This window comes from Callorhinus ursinus, unplaced genomic scaffold (assembly GCF_003265705.2).
Source record: "Callorhinus ursinus isolate GAN/ISIS: 27379988/994484 unplaced genomic scaffold, GSC_fseal_2.0 scaffold5, whole genome shotgun sequence".
In the NCBI taxonomy this organism is placed as follows: Eukaryota; Metazoa; Chordata; class Mammalia; order Carnivora; family Otariidae; genus Callorhinus; species Callorhinus ursinus.
Genome location: NW_027397067.1, coordinates 4,652,352 through 4,674,572, shown reverse-complemented (window position 1 = coordinate 4,674,572; position 22,221 = coordinate 4,652,352). Strand labels below are relative to the sequence as shown.

Genomic DNA, 22,221 nt, shown 5'->3' with positions numbered 1-22,221 from the left:
TATCCAACAAGAAGATCTAACAATTGTAAATATCTATGCCCCTAAGATGGGAGCAGCAAATTATATAAGCCAATTAATAACAAAATCAAGAAACATATTGACAACAATACAATAATAATAGCGGATTTTAACAAACCCCTCACTGAGATGGACAGATCATTTAAGCAAAAGATCAACAAGGAAATAAAGACGTTAAATGACACACTGGACCAAATGGACTTCACAGATATATTCAGAACATTCCATCCCAAAGCAATGGAATACACATTCTTGTCTAGTGTCCATGGAACATTCTCCAGAATAGATCACATCCTAGGTCACAAATCAGGTCTCAACCAGTGCCAAAAGATTGGAATCATTCCCTGCATATTTTTGGACCACAATGCTTTGAAACTAGAACTCAATCACAAGAGAAAAGTCGGAAAGAACTCATATACATGGAGGCCAAAGAGCATCCTACTAAAGAATGATGGGTCAACCAGGAAATTAAAGAATTAAAAAAAATTCATAGAAACAATTGACAGTGAAAACATAACTGTTCAAAATCTTTGGGATGCAGCAAAGGCAGACCTAAGAGGAAAGTATATAGCAATACAAGCCTTTCCCAAGAAACAAGAAACATCTCAAATACACAACTTAACCCACAAAATAACCTAAAGGAGCTAGAGAAGGCACAGCAAATAAAGCCTAAACCCAGCAGGAGAAGAGAAATAATAAAGATCAGAGCAGAAATCAATGAAATAGAAACCAAAAGAACAGTAGAACAGATCAACGAGACTAGGAGCTGGTTCTTTGAAAGAATTAACAAGATTGATAAACCCCTGGCTAGACTTACCAAAAAGAAAAGAGAAACGACCCAAAAACATAAAATCATTAACGAAAGAGGAGAGATCACAACCAACACCAAATAAATATGAATAGTTATAAGAACATATGAGCAACTATATGCTAGCAAATTAGATAATCTGGAAGAAATAGGTGCATTCCCAGAAATGTATCAACTACCAAAACTGAACCAGGAAGAAATAGAAAACCTGAACAGACCTATAACCACTAAGGACATTGAAGCAGTCATCAAAAGTCTCCTAACATACAAAAGCCCAGGGCAAGGTGGCTTCCCAATGGAATTCTACCAAACTTTTAAAGAAGAATTAATACTTATTCTTCTGAAATTGTTCCAAAGAATAGATATGGAAGGAGAACTTCCAAACTCCTGTTATGAGGCCACCAGTACCTTGATCCCATAACCAGACAAAGACCCCATCAAAAAGGAGAATTACAGACTAATATCCCTAATGAACATGGATGCAAAAAAATCTCACCAAAATACTAGCCAATAGGATCCAACAGTACATTAAAAGGATTATTCACCAGGACCAAGTGCGGTTTATTCCTGGGCTGCAAGGTTAGTTCAACATCTGCAAATCAATCAATGTGATACAATTCATTAATAAAAGAAAGAACAAGAACCATATGATCCTCTCAATTGATGCAGAAAAGGCATTTGATAAAGTACAGCATCCTTTCTTGATCAAAACTCTTCAGAGTATAGGGATAGAGGGAACATACCTCAATATCAAAAAGCCATCTAGGATAAATCTACAGCGAATACCATTCTCAATGGGGAAAAACTGAGAGCTTTTCCCCTAAGGTCAGGAACACGGCAGGGATGTCCACTATCACCATTGCTATTCAACATAGTATTAGAAGTCCTAGCCATAGCAATCAGACAACAAAAAGAAATAGAAGGCATCCAAATCGGCAGAGAAGTCAAACTCTCACTCTTTGCAGATGATACGATACTTTATGTGGAAAACCCACAAGACTCCCCCCCAAAACTGCTAAAACTCATACAGGAATATAGTAAACTGGCAGAATATAAAGTCAATGCACAGAAATCAGTGGCATTTCTATACATCAACAACAAGAAAAAAGAAAGAGAAATTAAGGAGTCAATCTCATTTACAACTGCACCCAACACCATATGATACCTAGGAATAAATCTAACCAAAGAGGCCAAGAATCTGTACTCAGAAAACTATAAAATACTCATGAAAGAAATTGAGGAAGACACAAAGAAATGCAAAAACTTTCTATGCTCATGGATTGGAAGAACAAATATTGTGAAGATGTCAATGCTACCTAGAGCAATCTACACATTTAATGCAATCCTTATCAAAATACCATCCACTTTTTTCAAAGAAATGGAACAAATAATCCTAAAATTTGTATGGGACCAGAAAAGACCCCGAATAGCCAGAGGAATGTTGAAAAAGAAAAGCAAAGCTGACAGCATCACAATTCCATTTTAAGCTCCATTACAAAGCTGTCATCATCAAGACAGTATGGTACTGGCACAAAAGCAGACACATAGATCAATGTAACAGAATAGAGAGCCCAGAAATGGTCAACTAATCTTCGACAAAGCAGGAAAGAATGTCCAATGGAAAAAAGATGGTCTCTTCAACAAATGGTGTTGGGAAAATTGGCTGAATTTAACAAGTCAGGAAACAACAGATGTAGGCGGGGATGCGGAGAAAGGGTAACCCTCCTACACTGTTGGTAAGAATGCAAGCTACTCTGGAAAACAGTATGGAGGTTCCTCAAAAAGTTGAAAATAGAGCTATCATATGACCCAGCAATTGCACTACTGGGTATTTACCCCAAAGATACAAATGTAGTGATTTGAAGGGGCACATGCATCCCAATGTTTGTAGCAGCAATGTCCACAATAGGCAAACTATGGAAAGAGCCAAGATGTCCATCGACAGATGAATGGTTAAAGAAGAGGTGGTATATGTATACAATGGAATATTATGCAGCGATCAAAAGGAATGAAATCTTGCCATTTGCAACAACGTGGTTGGAACTGGAGGGTATTATGCTGAGCAAAATAAGTCAATCAGAGAAAGACATGCATCTAAGCTCACTGATATGAGGAACTCTTAATCTCAGGAAACAAACTGAGGGTTGCTGGAGTGGTAGTGGGTGGGAGGGATGGGGTGGCTGGGTGATAGACATTGAGGAGGGTATGTGCTTTGGTGAGCGCTGTGAATTGTGTAAGACTGATGAATCACAGACGTGTACCTCTGAAACATATAATACATTATATGTTAAAAAAAAAAAAGAAGCTAGTAGGAAGGGAAAAATGAAGAGGGGGAATCAGAGCGGGAGCTGAACCATGAGAGACTATGGACTATGTGCAACAAACTGAGGGTTCTAGAGGGGAGGGGGTGGGGGGATGTGTTAGCCTGGTGATGGGTATTCAAGAGGGCAGGTATTGAATGGAGCACTGGGTGTTATACTCAAAGAATGAATCATAGAACACTACATCAAATACTAATGATGTAATGTATGGTGATTAACATAACATAATAAAATTAAAAAAAAAGAAAATTGAAAGAGATAAAATCTTTCAATCCAAGATAATTTGCAGATTACCCACAAATGCATAACAATTACACTGACAGTTAACTTTATATACCAGAAGGTAATTGCATATATTTAGTTTGTTAAAGGGAAAAAAATCTAGTTTCCTTCAGTTTTATATTCAGCTAAATTAACTGACAAGTAAAATAAAGACATTTTCAAGGAGTTGAGGTTTACTTGGGGATATTTGCTAAAAGTATTATAAATAAGGAAGATATGATATGCAAGAAGCAAAGGTCAAAACAAAGTATTTTTAAACATGTTGATAAATACAAGTTAACTGAGATTGTTAAAGTATTGACCAAGTCTAAAGTAAGAGAGAAGTAAAATATTAGATGATAACTAACAAAAACATTGTAAGGAGAGAGGACATAAATAGTTTTTCATGCCCCATTTTTGAATTGTACAATGATATTGACTGGATTTTGAGAAGTTAAGAAAGCCTGTTAAAAATTATGGTGAAATACTAAGATAAGGAAAAGAATACAACTTTCATACTAGGAGAAGGGAAAGAGTGATTAAAGAAAAAGGGACCAATCAACAAAAGGAAAGGAGAGATAGAATTAAGGTATAGGAATGGCAAAGGACAGAGAAAATGAACAGAATATCACATCAGAAATAAGCTTAAATATATTAATAAAAACAATGAATGCACAGAATTAAGTAGTCTTTTGAAAGACATAAGATTGAATTAAAAAATTCAGCTATGTGCTTTTTATGTTTATTTAAAACATTATGATATGGGGAGGTAGAAGCTAGATGGGTAAACACATAACAACAAAGTTCTCTAAACAAAATAAAGGTGCTATATATATCCAGATTAATATCAATCAAAATAAATTTGAAAAAGGTATAATTGCATATCATTAGATCATAAGTGATAAAAGCAACAATTCATCGGGAGATAAGATTCACAAAACTTTGTATACCTAACAAAGTAGCTGTCTGAAAATAAAACAAAATTAAGAGGATTACCAGGATTAATTGGCAGAAAGTCAATTATAGGGAGAAATTACAGTAGTCTTCTCTTAGAAAGAATAAGAACAAAAATTAATAGGAACAACATAGGAAGGCTGGTTTTATATGTAACACATATATCTACTACATAAAAAGCTACACTATGCTATGTTTTCAAGTAACTATGGAATTTTTATCAAAATTGATCACATATAAAAAAACAAAAATCTCAACTCATAGTAAAGAACCAACTTCATAAAGATCCCTTTTCTTTGAATAAAATTTAATAAAATAAAAATCAACCACTTATTGATGTTTGGAGATTCTTTAGGTTTCTCAGGAGGAGAGTAAAGTGATTACAGTACCTAGAAATAATAATCAAAATAATTTTTAAATAAATTATTGAATTCAAAGAGGAGGAAAAGCATTCTAATTGGAGAATGAATGAGTAAAGGCACAGGATGGAAATCAATTATGATTGGATTTGGGAAAGAGGGTAGATCATATTTGTTGGAATAGAGGTTTTACCTATGAGTATAAGAGGAAAAAAGATTGCAAACAACTGGAAGGCTATGACTTTGGCTTTTAATCTATAATCTTCGAGTGCCATTAGATGTTGAGCAAGATAATCAACAATACTAAAGAGTTTTCTAAACCAACCATGTTTTTCTTAATGTTGAGGTTCTAGATTCTGGGAATTTTGGCCATTTAAAAAAAATGAAGCTGTGGCAAATATTAGTACAATAGTTACAGTAGATTACAAACAAGCCTTATAATTACATTCTGCTTATAGTTTTTCACTATATGCCTTCTTATGTGGAAGATATTTTAAATTTATGGGCACAGATGATAACTTATTCATCTTTATATTTCTGGTACCTAGCCACAGGGCCTAATTCTTAGAAAGCATTTGATAAATGCTTGCCACAATGAATTGCCTTTAATAAATCAAATGTGTTTATTGGCACATTTTCCAGAGAAAAAGTCTGGGTAAATTTTACTTAAGCAAACCTTTGTGTTTTTACATATGATTGCTACTTGGTTTGCATCAAATTAACAATGTGATATGTATATTGAATCATGAAGACTTGCTTTGAATTTTTGAAGGAACATCATGATTCATGAGCAAACAACTTTTATCAGTGTAGTGAAGAAGATAGGAACAAAGGGGGAAATAACCAGGAAAAGGAATGGTGCATTTTAAATTTATGGGTGTGATGTGCTGCTGTTGGTTTTAAATCACTCTAAAGAGTGAAAATTGGTGAATTCTCTTGCATTGTCTAGTCAGAAGATAGATATCATGTACACATTTGGTAACTTTTGATATTTTAGGAGTCAATTTTAGAACAAAATTTTTTTGCCACATTTGCTTTATTTCTCTGTGTGTAATGTGTGTATGCAACTATTTTTCTCCTCCTCCTCCTCTTCTTCTCCCTCCTTTTTCTTTTGTCTGAATTCTCCATCACATGGAGGCTGAGACAAATGTCATGTTGTACTAGTCTGTCCTTTTACAAGACTGCCTCCATGAAGGAAGGGACTGTGTCTGTCATATCATTCCAAGGAGTTGGGAAGAGTTAAATTATAGTTTATTATAAAAAGGATATAACTCAGGAACAGCCAGATGGAAAAGATGCATAGGGCAAGCTATGTGGTGAGCTTCTATGCTTTCTGAGTGTGACACTACCGAAATCTCTATGTGTTTACCAGCTCAGAAGCTCCTAGAACAAATTTTAAGGAAACTAATTCATCTTTGGAAAAGGTGAAATTCCATTATTGCTGGCATGTTCCTTTGCAAGTAGGCTTATTTGGATTCTAGGTTAGATGATTTTAGAATTGTGTTTAAAGTAATTCATTTAATACTAAATAATACTTTTGAATTTGTGCACTTAAAAAAAAACACGTTTTCTGATGTTCATTGCATGTTTCTGTCACTGAGTAGTTGTGGCAGTCTATACTTACAGGAATATCCAGGATCTAGTTTCTTATGCTTTGCATTGCTGGCCTTTCAAAAGCAATATAGTTTTTCCTAAAGCTAATCTCTTCAAAAATAGCAACTTGAAGTTCTCATTGACTAACTGGTGTTCTTAAAATTAGGCTTTTCAGTGGGCGAAGAAGAACAGATGGCATCTATCTGTCCTGTCTTGTCTTCTGCTCCACTCTAAAAGAATGGATGTAAAATTTGGCCATTATGTGCTTCTTTATCCCTTGTGATGAAAACTGCTGAATGAGGATGGTTTCTCCATCTCTTTAATTTAACATGATTTAGTTTTTACATATATGAAAAGATGCGTTATTACTCTTCAGTGTTGGCACATTTTTAAATTAGTAAGACAAATATTTATTTGGAAGCCATTGGCTTTGTAAAACAAACAAATTATAAAAGAAAGAAATGAAATCCTCTCAATGGACTTTGTCCTCTATTAAGGGTGTTATTGATGGGTGACATATAGTAAGTGTTTAATAAATACCTATTGAGTGATGAATGTATGTTGGGGGGAAATTTTTTATGTTTAATATTTTTATAGTACTAAGCATACTCATGTGAACATCTATATTCCTCCTCACAAATGATTATTCAGTATTTTTAAAGGGGAAAAAGTACTCTGGTAAGACAAAAAAATTCTGTTGAAACTTCTGACATATATTTATGTGTCAGTAGCTTTGCATTTATTGCTAAAGATAACCCCAAAAAAACACAATACTGATGTCTGAACTTTCTGGATGATAGTCTTCACTACTGTGCTCAATGGATATTCCATTTCAACTGATAAACAGCATTTTTCTAGTATCTCCAAAATGGTCCAGTTCAGTTAAGAGGGCCTAACCTCCAACAACTGGGTAAATGGGTGTGCTTATTTAATGCCAGTAGTCATATAATTGTCCTTGGCTTTGAGCTATGTTGCCTTGAATATGAATATTTCCCTACTCTTCAACAAAATATAAGTGCATACTGAATGACTCACAGAAAAGAGGTGCAAAGCTTACATATCACCACTTGGTGATTCCACTTTTTTTAAAAAAATAGGAATTCAGAGGTATAACAATGTGCTGAAGTATCTTTCATATTGGAGAGATGGCTTCAGTGTTCAAATCCATGCTGCCTTGGGAAACCGGACATTTATACCTCCTTCCTTTCTATCATGTCTTGACTTGAAACCTGTGTTTAGGATACAATCTCAGAAATAGGAAGGGACAACTAGGATTTAAATTAAGATGATCTGAATTATTAAGACAATTTAAAAATCAATAAGTTGATGTAAATAAAGCATATTTATAAGGTCTTATATTTTCAGTCTTGGTAAGTGTTTTCAATATGATTGGGATTAAATAATATGTATGTAAAATGTGTATTTACAGCCACTCATTGGATTTGGAAGATGATACTCGACTTAACTTGTTTGATGATGGGACACTCATGATACGAAACACTCGTGAGTCAGACCAAGGTGAATATCAGTGTATGGCCAGAAACTCAGCTGGGGAGGTCAAGACACAGAATGCCATGCTCAGATATTCCAGTCCTCCAGGTACAACTTTTTTTTCCCCCTGATTGAACTTAATGTAAATGCATCAGTTCTCCATAGTTATTTGCACTAGAAAATGACTTCATATTGCTTCTTTAAGGTATGGAATGCTTAAAAGTGAAACAGTTGCCATTGTCTATCACTTCCTAATTTTTTACAGAAACTTGAGGTTTTTTTCTCCTGAAGTTTATTTTAATTTCTTGCCTTAGTTCTATTCTTTTCTAGTCACAATAGGTGCTGTCCCAAGGCTGTCGTTACCTTTTTGATTACCCATCCATCTTCCTCAGAAGATGACCCAGCATCCTCAGAGGAAATCAGTGGTACCTAGGCAGGACTATCAACCTTTCTAACAAATAATTTAATTATTCATTAATAATTAATTCACTCAACACATATTTATTGAATGCTCACTGAGCTAGCCATTGAAGATTGTATAGTTAACAACCTATGCTCCTTTAACTTTACAGGAGTTTGCTTTGCTATAATTTCAGTGGCTTAACAGACACATAGCTATGACAAATTTTTTAGTAATATCATTATCAGTAAGGTGATGGAAATAGTGAGACACTATGTCTTACTTTACCGAGTCTATAGTCTATTAGGTGATAGCCATAATTCAACAAAATGGTAAGTTTTATGATGGATAAGGAAAAAGGATAGAAGCAGAAAGGATAGCTGTGTGCTGGTAAATGTTTAGTTATTTATTTATTTTTAAAAGATTTATTTATTTATTTTAGAGAGACAGAGCACACCTATGCACAGGGGTGGAAGGGGCAGAGGAAGAGGAAGTGAGAGGGTCTCACGTAGACTTCCTGCTGAGCACATAATCCAATGTGTGAGGGCTTGATCTCATGACCCTGAGATCATGACCTGAGCTGAAATCAAGAGTTTGGACACTTAACTGTGAGTTAATCCAGACGCCCCACTGGTAAATGTTTAAAATTTTAAAATGTTTAAAAACTGGCTCTGGGGGTGAGGGCAAAGCCCCAGTTTGCAGTATTTGCCAATGATTGACATGACATCACTGAATTTGGAGTTAGGAAGAGATGTGTAGTAGTACGCCATTGCATAGTATTTCCAACATGCAGACACAATAGATGTAAATAATCTCAAGACCTTAGATCATAGTAAAATGCAAAATAATTAGAAGTGGTAAGTGTCAGAATTTATCTTTGATATTAATGAGATTTATTTAGTTGTAAGTTTATGTAATTTAATTTTTAACAATGGCTATGCTTAACAGTCAGTTTGAAAAATTCCAAAAATTTCATACTGGCTTTCCAGAGCCAGCTCCAGCAGACCCCTGACAGAGGAGGAGCTCTTAGATCAGACTTGGAAATCTGTGTTCATTCATGGAAGGATTTTCCAGGACCAGTGACATCTAAGCTGAAAGCAAGAAGTAGAAAACAGCCAGATAAATAAGACTGAAAACTTATTTTAGTAGAAAGGGCAGTAAAGGTAGAGAGAGCAGTGGATATTCAAGACATGGAGTTCTGGATGTCTGGAGGATACAAATGAAGGGTTGGAAATTACATGAGATTTGATGAATTGTAAGTCAGAGTTTGAACATTCATGACTGTACTCTAAGTGTTTCAAAATCAGATTTATCTGTTACAAAGATCTCCCAAGCAGCAGTTTGGAGGACAAGCAGGAAGACAGAGTAAGGTGAGGAGGTCAGCAGATGTGGTGATGATGCAGAGGAGAGTAGTGACATTGGCAGTGACAGAGGGAGTGGAGAAAACAGCCCTGAACGAAGCATTATTCCAGCAGAAATAATGCATTTGAGTCAGAGATTGACTGGATATGGGAATTCCTTACAGAGTTCGTCAGTAATTTCTGATTGGCAAACCCACTAGCTCCTTCCAAAGTGTCATTCATTTGCCCTCCAGATCAAGCCTGACACTGCACACTGGAGTATTCCTACTTTGACTTCTGGGCACCACTTCCTCCTGATACTTTCTGAAGGTTCTCTCCTTTCCCAAGGCCTTCAGCCTGCATCAACTGCGCCATTCCTCACACCCTCCCCACCTGCTCTTTGTCCATTCTGCCTGCCCTAACCACATTTCTTCTTCCTCCATTGAGCTCTCCTTGAGTTTTAAAGCAATTCCCAAACATCCAACTTGCATAATTAACGTACACTTCAAAGATTTTATTGCTGGTATCTTTCCTGAGATTTGGATTGATGTCACTATTGTCTTATTGTTCATTTTCAGTATATGTGCTGCCAAAGCGAGCCCTATTGTTCATTTTCAAATGTAAATTTTTTATGTTCTTCAAGCACATTCACCTGCACTACATCTTATGTTTTCCATCACTGTTGATATTGTTATCTTCCCAAAACTTCAGATTCAACCTCCATTGCTATCTTGTCTTCACCAAGTCTCTAGAAATTTGGCTCCAAGATGTATCAGATTGTCTTCCTTTTCATTTCTACTGCCATTGATTCACTTCAAAAACCTTTCATACTTCAATTATTATAATAGTTCTTTCCATTTCTCTATAGCACTTTACAACTTACTGTAATATAATGATTTCCAAGGTATGTTGTAGTTCTTCAGATTATATGGTTTGTCTTCTGTCCTTGTAGCTAAAGCATAAGCTTATGAGGAAAGGAGTGTCCTGTGCATCTTTGTATCTTTCCAACATCTAGCATTTTATCTAACTTAAGGCATTCAATATTGTTAAAATTAAATTAAATCTTGCTTGTTGAATTAGATTAAATAAATTTATCTCTACTCTTAATGGTATATTCATCTCAGAAATTAAGGAGCCCCCCAAAATTAGACCCAATAACTAAGCATGTTTAACACCCTCATAAGTATTTAATTTCTGCTTGAGATTTCCAGAAAAGATGAAACTCTTATGAATCAGTGAGTGGAACACTCCATATGGAAGTCTAAATTTTGTATTTACAAGGATACTTAGCAAGTCAATTTGTATTATATTTAGCTGAAAGTGACAGAAAATTTGATGAGAAATGGCTTAAACATGGTGTGTGTGTGTGTGTGTGTGTGTGTGTGTGTGTGTGTGTGTGTGAACGTGTGCACGTGCACGCGTGGGAATGTGGTTTATTTGTATGCCACAAGGAATGCAGGAGTCTGGACAGACTGCCACATTAGCCCAATGCTCCAATGATATCTTTCTATTCTTCAGTCCTTTGCATTGAGACCTTTTTCTCCATTTCATAATTGTCACTTCGTGGCCCAAGTTGGCTCTTGTAACCCAAACTCATGCCTGAATGCCAGGTAGCAAACAGGAGTAAAAGCAGTGACTAGTTAGACTGTTCTTTTATCTGGGAAGGAAACTCTTCCAGGGATGTGTGCCTACATCTCACTGGTAGAACTGTGTCACATGGATACCCTTAACTGCAAGAGAGTCTGAGAAGTCTAATTTGAACAGTTAGCCCCTAAAATAAAAAATAGGTGGGCACTAGCAGTGTCTGTGATCCATGATGGTATCAAGGGAAGCAATCTATTAAAAAAATTGCATGTTTATATCAATCTAGATTTAAGACCCAGATGTTTTAGATTTAACTATTTGAGTATTTAATGTATGTATATAATATTTTAGTTTAAAGTCATTTTGAAATTGACAAAAGTTTTAAGAACCACAATGTAGAGGGGTGCCTGGGTGGCTCAGACAGTTAAGTGTCTGCCTTCGGCTCAGATCATGATCCCTGGGTCCTGGGATCAAGCCCCAAGTCCAGCCCTCTGCTTGGTGGGGAGCTTGCTTCTCCCTCTCCTTCTTTCTGCTGCTCCCCCTGCTTGTACTCTCTCTCTCTAATAAAAAATAAAAAAAATCTTAAAAAAACACAATGTAGAATAAATAAGGCTTCTTAACTGCTACTGGTTGTATTTTGTTTTGTTTTTCTCTTTCCTTTAGCCAAGCCTAGTTTTATAATCCAGCCCCAGGACACAGAGGTTTTAATTGGTACCAGCACAACTTTGGAATGTATGGCCACAGGCCACCCACACCCCCAGGTTACTTGGACTAGGGGCAGCGGAGAGGCTCTGGATGGATCCAGGCATCTGGCTACTTCTGGAGGACTATACTTGGAGAATGTCACCCTGCAGGATCATGGTCAATTTACCTGTCATGCTGACAATAATCAAGGCTCTGTTCAAGCTACAGCAAACATAATTGTACAAGGTATGGGAGCAGGGGGTCATGATTGAAATGTTCATGCTGCCACATTCAGAAAATTATTTTCCAACTTAAAAAAATAATGTTATGTAAATCAGTGAAGAAATTTTTTTATTTGCCATTTATTGTTGACATAATAGAATTTTCAAAACTAATCTGCTTCATATTAAAACTTGGATTTTTTTCACTTCAGTCTTTATCCAAATGTTATAATCAACCATTAGCAACAAAAGAAATGAAGTCATTTGTCAGCAAACTGTCAAAAGATATTTGTGCTTCAGGATACTTCACAGATGTAGGAAAGACACTTCAGATATGAAAGTGAAAATGCTGTGCCCGATGTTCATAGTCACTTACCAAGCTGCCTACTAACATAGCTTAGGACTATGCTGATGGCTCTTACGGGCCTGGGCTATGTAACAAAAGCAGTAATAAAACTATTCTGAACACCATAAATAATTTATATGCATGGGCATGTAATCCTGTTGTAAAGAACTCATGTTTTTCTCCTCTGCTTTTGTTCTGAACTGGGCTGCCCTTCCCTGTCTGTTATGGTGGTTGTGTGTGCGGGTTTAGGTGCATGTGCATGTGTGAGCACAGATACTCAACACTCCTTGTGGGCTAAGAGGTTTAGTTTTTTTTTTATGTTATGTTAATCACCATACATTACATCATTAGTTTTTGATGTAGTGTTCCATGATTCATTATTTGCGTATAACACCCAGTGCTCCATGCAGAACGTGCCCTGCTATCACCAGGCTAACCCATCCTCCCAACCCCCACCCCTCTAGAACCCTCAGTTTATCAGAGTCCATTGTCTCTCATGTCTCTCTGATTTCCCCACCTGCTATCTCGTTCTTCTTCTTTTTTTTTAAACATACAATGTATTATTTATTTCAGAGGTACATATCTGTGATTCAACAGTCTTGCACAATTCACAGCGCTCACCATAGCACATACCTTCCTCAATGTCTTTCACCCAGCCGCCCCATTCCTCCCACCCCCCACTTCTCCAGCAGCCCTCAGTTTGTTTCCTGAGATTAAGAATTCCTCATATCAGTGAGGTCATATGGTACATGTCTTTCTCTGATTGACTTATTTCACTCAGCATAACACTCTCCAGTTCTATCCACATCGTTGCAAATGGCAAGATTTCACTCCTTTTGATGGCTGCATAATATTCCATTGTATATATATATATATATATATATATACAATGGAATATATATATACCACCTCTTCTTTATTCGTTCATCTGTTGATGGACATCTTGGCTCTTTCCACAGTTTGGCTACTGTGGACATTGCTGCTATAAACATCAGGGTGAACATACCCCTTTGGATCCCTACCTTTGTTTCTTTGGGGTAAATACCCAGTAGTGCAATTGCTAGGTCATGTGCTAGCTCTATTTTCAACTTTTTGAAGAACCTCCATACTGTTTTCAGGAGTGGCTGCACTAGTTTGCATTTCCACCAACAGTGTAGGAGGGTTCCCCTTTCTCCACATCCCCGTCAACATCTGTCGTTTCCTGACTTGTTAATTTTAGCCATTCTGACTGGTGTGAGGTGATATCTCATTGAGGTTTTCATTTGGATTTCCCTGATGCCAAGCGATGTTCAGCACTTTTTCATGTGTCTTTTGGCCATTTGGATGTCTTCTTTGCAGAAATGTCTGTTCAAGTCTTCTGCCTATTTCTTGATTGGATCATTTGTTCTTTGGGTGTTGAGTTTAAGAAGTTCTTTATATATATTGGATACTAGCCCTTTATCTGATATGTCACTTGCAAATATCTTCTCCCATTCTGTTGGCTATCTTTTGGTTTTGTTGACTATTTCTTTTGCTGTGCAAAAGCTTTTTATCTTGATGAGGTCCCAATAGTTCATTTTTGCCCTTGCTTCCCTTGCCTTTGGTGATGTTTCTAGGAAGAAGTTGCTGCAGCTGAGGTCGAAGAGGTTGCTGCCTGTGTTCTCCTTTAGGATGTTGATGGACTCCTGTATCACACTGAGGTCTTTCATCCATTTTGAGTCTATATTTGTGTGTGGTGTAAGGAAATGGTCCAGTTTCATTCTTCTGCAAGTGGCTGTCCAATTTTCCCAACACTATTTGTTGAAGAGACTGTCTTTTTTCCATTGGACATTCTTTCCTGTTTTGTCGAAGATTAGTTGACCATAAAGTTGAGGGTCCATTTCTGGGCTCTCTATTCTGTTCCATTGATCCATGTGTCTGTTTTTATGCCATTACCATACTGTCTTGATGATTACAGCTTTGTAATGGAGCTTGAAGTCCGGAATTGTGATGCTGCCAACTTTGCTTTTCTTTTTCAACATTCCTCTGGCTATTCTAGGTCTTTTCTGGTTCCATACAAATTTTAGGATTATTTGTCCCATTTCTTTGTAAAAAACGGATGGTATTTAATGGGGATTGCATTGAATGTGTAGATTGCTCTAGGTAGCATTGATAGCTTCACAATATTTGTTCTTCCAATCCATGAGCATGAAACATTTTTGCATTTCTTTGTGTCTTCCTCAATTTCTTTCATGAGTATTTTATAGTTTTCTGAGTACAGATTCTTTTCCTCTTTGGTTAGAGTTATTCCTAGGTATCTTACGGTTTTGGGTGCAATTGTAAATGGGATCGACTCCTTAATTTCTCTTTCTTGTGTCTTGTTGTTGGTGTATAGGAATGCCACTGATTTCTGTACATTGATTTTATATCCAGCCACTTTACTGAATTCCTGTATGAGTTCTAGTACAGTTTTGGGGTGGAGTCTTTTGGGTTTTCCACATAAAGTATCATATCATTGGCAAAGAGTGAGAGTTTGACTTCTTTGCTGATTTGGATGCCTTCTATTTCTTTTTGTTGTCTGATTGCTGTGGCTAGGACTTCTAATACTATGATAAATAACAGTATTGATAGTGGACATCCCTGCCATGTTCCTGACCTTAGGGGGAAAGCTCTCAGTTTTTCCCCATTGAGAATGATATTCGCTGTGGGTTTATCCTAGATGGCTTTTATGTTATTGAGGTATGTTCCCTCTATCCCTATACGCTGAAGAGTTTTGATCCAGAAAGGATGCTGTACTTTGTCAAATGCTTTTTCTGCATCAATTGAGAGGATCATATGGTTCTTGTTCTTTCTTTTATTAATGTATTGTATCTCATTGATTGATTTGCGGATGTTGAACCAGCCTTGCAGCCCAGGGATAAATCCCACTTGGTTGTGGTGAATAATCCTTTTAATGTAGTGTTGGATCCTATTGGCTAGTATTTTGGTGAGAATTTTTGCATCCATGTTCATGAGGGATATTGGTCTGTAATTCTCCTTTTTGATGGGGTCTTTGTCTGGTTTTGGGATCAAGGTAATGGTGGCCTCATAAAACGAGTCTGGAAGTTTTCTTTCCATTTCTATTTTTTGGAAAAGTTTCAGAAGAATAGGTATTAATTCTTCTTTAAATGTTCAGTAGAATTTCCCTGGGAAGCCATCTGGCCCTGGGCTTTTGTTTGTTAGATTTTTGATGACTGCTTCAATGTCCTTAGTGGTTATAGGTCTGTTCAGGTTTTCTATTTCTTCCTGGTTCAGTTTTGTAGTTGACACATCTCTAGGAATGCATCCATTTCCAGATTATCTAATTTGCTGGCATATAGTTGCTCATAATATGTTCTTATAATTGTTTGTATTTCTTTGGTGTTGGTTGTGATCTCTCCTCTTTTTCATGATTTTGTTGATTTGGGTCATTTCTCTTTTCTTTTTGATAAGTCTGGCCAGGGCTTTTTCAATCTTGCTAATTCTTTCAAAGAACCAGATCCTTGTTTCATTGATCTGTTCTACTGTTCTTTTGTTTTCTATTTCATTGATTTCTGCTCTGATCTTTATTATTTCTCTTTTCCTTTGGGTTTAGGCTTTATTTGCTGTTCTTTCTCCAGCTCTTTTAGGTGTAGGGTTATGTTGTGTATTTGAGACCTTTCTTGTTTCTTGAGAAAAGCTGGTATTGCTATATACTTTCCTCTCAGGACTGCCTTTGCTGCATCCCAAAGATTTGGAACAGTTATATTTTCATTATTATTTGTTTCCACGAATATTTTAAATTCTTAATTTCCTGGTTGACCCATTCATTCTTTAGTAGGATGCTCTTTAGCCTCCATTTATTTGAGTTCTTTCCAACTTTCCTCTTGTGATTGAGTTCCAGTTTTAAAGCTTGTTGTCTGAAAATATGCAGGGAATGATCCCAACTTTTGGTATGGGTTGAGACCTGATTTGTGACCTAGGATGTGATCCATTCTGGAGAATGTTCCATGGGCACTAGAGAAGAATGTGTATTCCGTTGCTTTGGGATGGAATGTTCTGAATATGTCTGTGAAGTCCATTTGGTCCAGTGTGTCATTTAAAGTCTTTATTTCCTTGTTGATCTTTTGCTTAGATGATCTGTCCATTTCAGTCAGGGGGGTGTTAAAGTCCCCCACTAGTACTGTCTTGTTGTTGATGTGTTTCTTTGCTTTTGTTATTAATAGCCTTATATTAATAAGGCTGCTCCCATGTTAGGGGCATAGATATTTACAATTGTTAGATCTTCTTGTTGGATAGCCCTATTAGGTATGATATAATGTCCTTCCTCACCTCTTATTACAGTCTTTGGTTTAAAATCTAATTTGTCTGATATAAGGATTGCCACATCAGCTTTCTTTTGGTATCCTTTAGAATGGTAAATGGTTTTCCACCCCTTCACTTTCAATCTGGGGGTGTCTTTGGGTCTAAAATGAGTCTCTTGAAGACAACATATCAATGGTCTTTTTTTTTTTTTAATCCAATCTGATAGCCTGTGTCTTTTGAATGGGGCATTTAGCCCATTTACATTCAGGGTTACTATTGAAAGGTATGAATTTAGTGCCATTGTATTGCCTGTAAGGTGACTGTTACTGTATATTGTCTCTGTTCTTTTCTGGTCTTTGTTGCTTTTAGGCTCTCTCTTTGCTTAGAGGACCCCTTTCAATATTTCTTGTAGGGCTGGTTTCGTGTTTGCAAATTCCTTTTGTTTTTGTTTGTCTGGGAAGCTTTTTATCTCTCCTTCTATTTTCAGTGACAGCCTAGCTGGATATAGTATTCTTGGCTGCATATTTTTCTCATTTAGTGTTCTGAATATATCATGCCAGTCTTTTCTGGCCTGCCAGGTCTCTAATGTTTCTACCATTGTAGGTGACATATCTCTTCTCCCGAGCTGCTTTCAGGATTTTCTCTTTGTCTCTGAGTCTCGTAAGTTTTACTATTAGATGTTGGGGTGTTGACCTCTTTTTATGGATTTTGAGGGTGGTTCTCTGTCCCTCCTGGATTTTGATGACTGTTTCCTTCCCCAAATTAGGGAAGTTCTCTGCTATAATTTGCTCCAATATACCTTCTTCCCCTCTCTCTCTTTCTTCTTCTTTTGGGATCCCAATTATTCTAACGTTGTTTTGTCTTATTGTATCGCTTATCTCTCGAATTCTGCCCTCGTGAACCAGTAGTTGTTTATCTCTCTTTTTCTCAGCTTCTTTATTCTCCACCATTTGGTCTTCTATATCACTAATTCTCTCTTCTGCTTCATTTATCTTAGCAGTTAGAGCCTCCATTTTTGATTACAACTGATTAATAGCCTTTTTGATATCGACTTGGTTAGATTTTAGTTCTTTTATTTCTCCAGAAAGGGTTTCTCTAATATCTTCCAGGCTTTTTCAAGCCCAGCTGGTATCTTTAAAATCATCATTCTGAACTCTAGTTCTGACACTGTACTAATGTCCATATTGATTAAGTCCCTGGCAGTTGGTACTTCCTCTTGTTCTTTTTTTTGAGGTGATTTTTTCCTGTCTTGTCATTGTGTCCAGAGGAGAATAGATGAATAAGAGATTAAAATGCTAACAGGGTAATAACGTTCCCAGAAAATATACACTAAACAAATCATAAGAGACCTGAAACCAGGGGAAAAGAAAGGGAAAGAAAGAAAAAAGAAAAATATAAAAACAAACAAAAACAAAACAAAACAAAAAATCACAGAATATGATCAAATATGATCAGCCTGGTGCATAGAGCAGTGCCACACACTACTTTTTGGGTGTATTTTAGTCTTTTAGAAGAAAGTGCCTCCCAAATTTTAAAGAAAGAAAAACTTATATATGTACAAAAATAAGGGTTAATACTATTAAGGATGGCATATGACTGTAAAGATGAAAATTATAAAAGATTTTATAAAAGGAATTGATAAGATGTTGGTTGGAAAAAGAAAGAAGAGGATTTAAAAAAAAGGGGGGAGTGAATGTGATCAGGCAAGAGACTAGAACAAAGACATACACTAGAGATTTAGGGTATATTTGATCTGTTAGAAGAAAGTGTATCCAAAAATTTTAAAGAGAGAACAACTTATATATATATATATATATATACACACACATACATACCAAAAATAAGGGTAACTACTATGAAGGGTTAGAATATGACTCTAAAAATGAAAAACAAAAAAGATTTAATTAAAAAAGGGATTGATAAGATGTTGGTTGAAAAGGGAAAAAGAAATTTTCATAGAAAAAAAAAGACAGATAAAAAAATATTAACTTTGAAAGACTAAAGAATCATGGTAAAAAAGCCATGAATTCTATGTGCGGTATTCCCCTAGCGCTGGAGTTCTGCCGTTATCATTGATCTGTAAACTTGATCTTGGCTGTCTGTTCTTGCTGATCTTCTGGGGGAGGGGCCTGTCGCAGTGGTTCCCAAATGTCTTTGCAGGAGTTGGAATTGCCCTGCCCTTGCCTGGTCCAGGCTAAGTAATCTGCTCGGGTTTGCTCTTGGGAGCTTTTGTTCCCTGCAAGCTTTCCATACAGATTTGGAGGACGAGAGTGAAAATGGTGGCCTCCCCGTGTCCCCCCACCAGAGGAGCCGAGAACTCGGGACCCCACTCCTCATTCAGCCCCCAGAGAAAAGCAGTCAGTCACTCCTCTCTCCCTGGTCTCCGGCCGCACTCCCTGCTCACCCAGCCTGTGACCGAGCGTTTTTATCTCTGGCACCCGACCCCCTTTGGAGTCTCCAAACCCAGCAGAGTCCTGTGGTGTGCTCCCGCATCACTCCTCCTGGGGGAGGAAGGGGAGTCTCCCCAGATCTGCCACTTGTTGGGTCCCTGCTGGAAGAGATCCGACTGTGCCGCAGATCATGGTTTATAGGCAACCCCGAGCTGAGAGCCCACTCCTTGTCTCTGTCTCTGCAGCCAGCTTCCCCGCTCTGATCCCTGGGAACTCTGCTGCCCTCAGGCACCCCCAGTCTTTCTGTGACACCAAGGGTCCTGAGACCACACTGTCCCAGCGAGGGTTCCACCTCCCGTTTAGCTACTGGAGCGATGTCCCTCAGCAGAGCCAACTTCTAAAAGTTCCAATTTTGTGCTCCGGGGCTCTATCACTTGCCAGAAGTGGCCCACGGAGGCCCCCTCCCCTGCTGTTTATCTTCTCGAATATCGCCTTGGATTCACTTCTTTGCACGTCCTACCTTCTAGAAAGGGGCTGCTTTTCTGTTCAGAGAGTTGCTGCTATTCTTTTCTTCAATCTCCTGTTGAGTTCATGGGTATTCAGAACGGTTTGATCCCTATCCAGCTGAATTCCTGGGACCAGACGAAATCCAGGTCTCTTACACCTGGGCTAAGAGGTTTAGTAAACATCAGAATATAAATCTTATTGGAACGATGCCAAAATCCTGTTATACCCAAAACCAGTTTTCATCAGCTGACAAGAATACAGTAATTTACAGTGATGCATTTTAAGGGCTTCCTGCAGTCATGAACATTTTAATTTACTTAAGAAGTTATGTTATTTTACATAACATATTTGCATAAGATGTTACCAAGAAAAAAACCAGACCCTGGGAAACATAGAATGAAAACAGTTTATTTTTTTATTTTTATTTTCTTAAGATTTCTAATAAGTGAGAGAGAGAGAGGGAATGAGCTGGGGGGAGGGGCAGAGGGAGAAGCAGCCTCCCTTCTGAGTAGGGATCCTGATGTGGGGCTCCATCCCAAGACCCTGGAGTTATGATCTGAGCTTCCCAGGACCCTGGGATCATGACCTGAGCCTCCTAGGGCCCTGGGATCATGACCTGACCTAAAGGCAGTTGCTTAAATGACTTGAGCCACCCAGCACTCCATGAAGACAGTTTTGAAACATGGAGTTGGGGCAGTTTTGGGGCTGTGAATGCTGGCTTCTGGGGAGCAGAGGAATCGTCCTTACTAGAAGTCATAGTACTTCATCCATCCTGTGTTTTCAGCATTCAGTAAATGTTTTCCAAATTGTTTTTGCTTAACATCAACTCTTTAAGTAGAAATAGATCAATAATTCCTTGTTTCTGTTCATACATGTCTAAGGAAAAAATTGTGTTTCCCCTAGAAATGTTAATACCATGAAAAACATTTTCCATGAGCTAAAAAGGTGTAGAAATGAAATTTTTTCTTGATGTCTTTGTTAACTCCTGGGGGAAATTACTTTTAAAGGACTCAAACATTATTTTTAGAGTTTCCATATGTCAGGATTGAAAAATTCTTCCAAAGAAATAGTATTTGGGGTCTTTTTTGCTTGCATTATTTTATATTTAATATCTGGTGTTTAGAAGCATAATGCCTAATTTCACTCCAACAGGCTCCTTTATTTCATACCGGTTTATCTACTGTGTCTCGGCTTCTTGCATTTAGTTTCTACTTCTATTTTTTTCATCTGCATCAGTTCACGTCTAACTGAACTCTGACATTTATGGTGCTGTTCATTTCTCATACCACAATGCACTAACGATTTCTTTTTACTAGGTAGTTTGCACTGAAATTGCCACCTGATTATCTTTTGTCCCTTGCAACTGTGTAGTTGGGTTACTTGTAAGTCTATGTGTCGAGATTTTTAATTGGTCTTGATGTGGTCCATTAATCATTTGATACATTTATAAAAGAGGCTTCTTTTACTTGCCTAGTGCATAGACTAAATATTTTAAGATGTACCCTTTCTGTGTCATCTTAACAGATGTTCTATCAATTTTCTTTCATTCTTTTAATGTCCATTTAAGCCAAGAACACAACTCCCCACAAATTAATTTCCTTCTCTACACTGCCTGAACAAATGATAAAATGAAAAAGAAACAGCTTCAATGAACGGTGTGAATCACAGCACGAGGCACTTATATGTAAGGGCCTATAGTTACCAACGATGTAAATAAAAATGCTTTTTTGTATGAGGCATCACAGTCATGGGTTTTGTAAAATCCACCAGAAGGGTGGATTTTAATAAAATGGCAAAACGCTTCATCTAAGCATGTGGTGTGTTAGTATTGGAGGTGGGACTGATGGCCACCATTGTAAGTGAAAGGCCCAGAAATGTCTACTCATTATTTCTGTTGAATTCCTCCAGCTTACACTACCTGCCTTTGTGATGTTTAGCTCTTCTGGGTTTTCTTCCCATTAGATCAAAATTTCTCCATTGATCTAGCAAATTGGTCATTTTACTGCTAGGAAAAAATGTAAAATGTCTTTCCTATTTTTTGGTAGGATGTAGTCTTGGATTAAAAATATAATTTTTCTATGAAAACATATAAAATATAACAAAGCTACATATGAAATATAACAATGCCAGACATGACTAGTTGTGTTTTAGTTACTATTAAAAAGTTGAAGTCAAATTTCCCAACAGTTGTGCCTTGACTAAATGACTTCCCATAACTACTACCTACTTTTGCTTTATAGCTCTTCTACTGTGTCATGAATCCATTTTTTAACATAGAAATATGTTAAAGTTGTTCCTAGCAATTTAAAAAGTTCGTGTAATGTTCCAGAAAGAACATCATGCTGGGGGTTGAGTGGCCTAAATTCTCATTGTATCTCTGAGAGTTATTCAGTTCAACCTCCCCCAGCCCGAATTTCTTCATCTGTGGAACATGGAGCCTGAGCCTACTGATCTGTGGGATATTTTCCACCCTGACTTTCCTAAGACTCTATTACAAATATCTTGCAGGCATTCCTGAGGGCTTTCATGAATTTTATGACCTTATAATTTATCTTTTACCACTGTTTAGCCTAGTGCCTTACTTAGAATTGAAGACTTTTAAAAGTCTTTATTACTTAAACACAATGTGAAAGCTGAAACAAATACAGTTTGCCAAATATTATTTATTTTATCATGATTCTTGT

The 22,221-nt window shown here is 37.1% G+C and overlaps 1 protein-coding gene across 3 annotated transcripts in view; it reads left to right on the top strand.

Annotated features, from left to right (window-relative positions):
• The window catches only part of PXDNL (peroxidasin like), a 502,908-nt gene that overhangs the window by 365,266 nt on the left and 115,421 nt on the right, over positions 1 to 22,221 (top strand). For all 3 annotated transcript variants that reach the window (XR_012378199.1, XR_012378200.1, XM_025870586.2), the window contains exons 9-10: positions 7,744 to 7,913; positions 11,793 to 12,059. Coding sequence is in view for 1 of the 3 variants with exons in the window: in XM_025870586.2 (XP_025726371.2) it covers positions 7,744 to 7,913; positions 11,793 to 12,059 (437 nt within the window). In the remaining 2 variants the exon portion in view is untranslated. The remainder of the gene's footprint in view (positions 1 to 7,743; positions 7,914 to 11,792; positions 12,060 to 22,221) is intronic.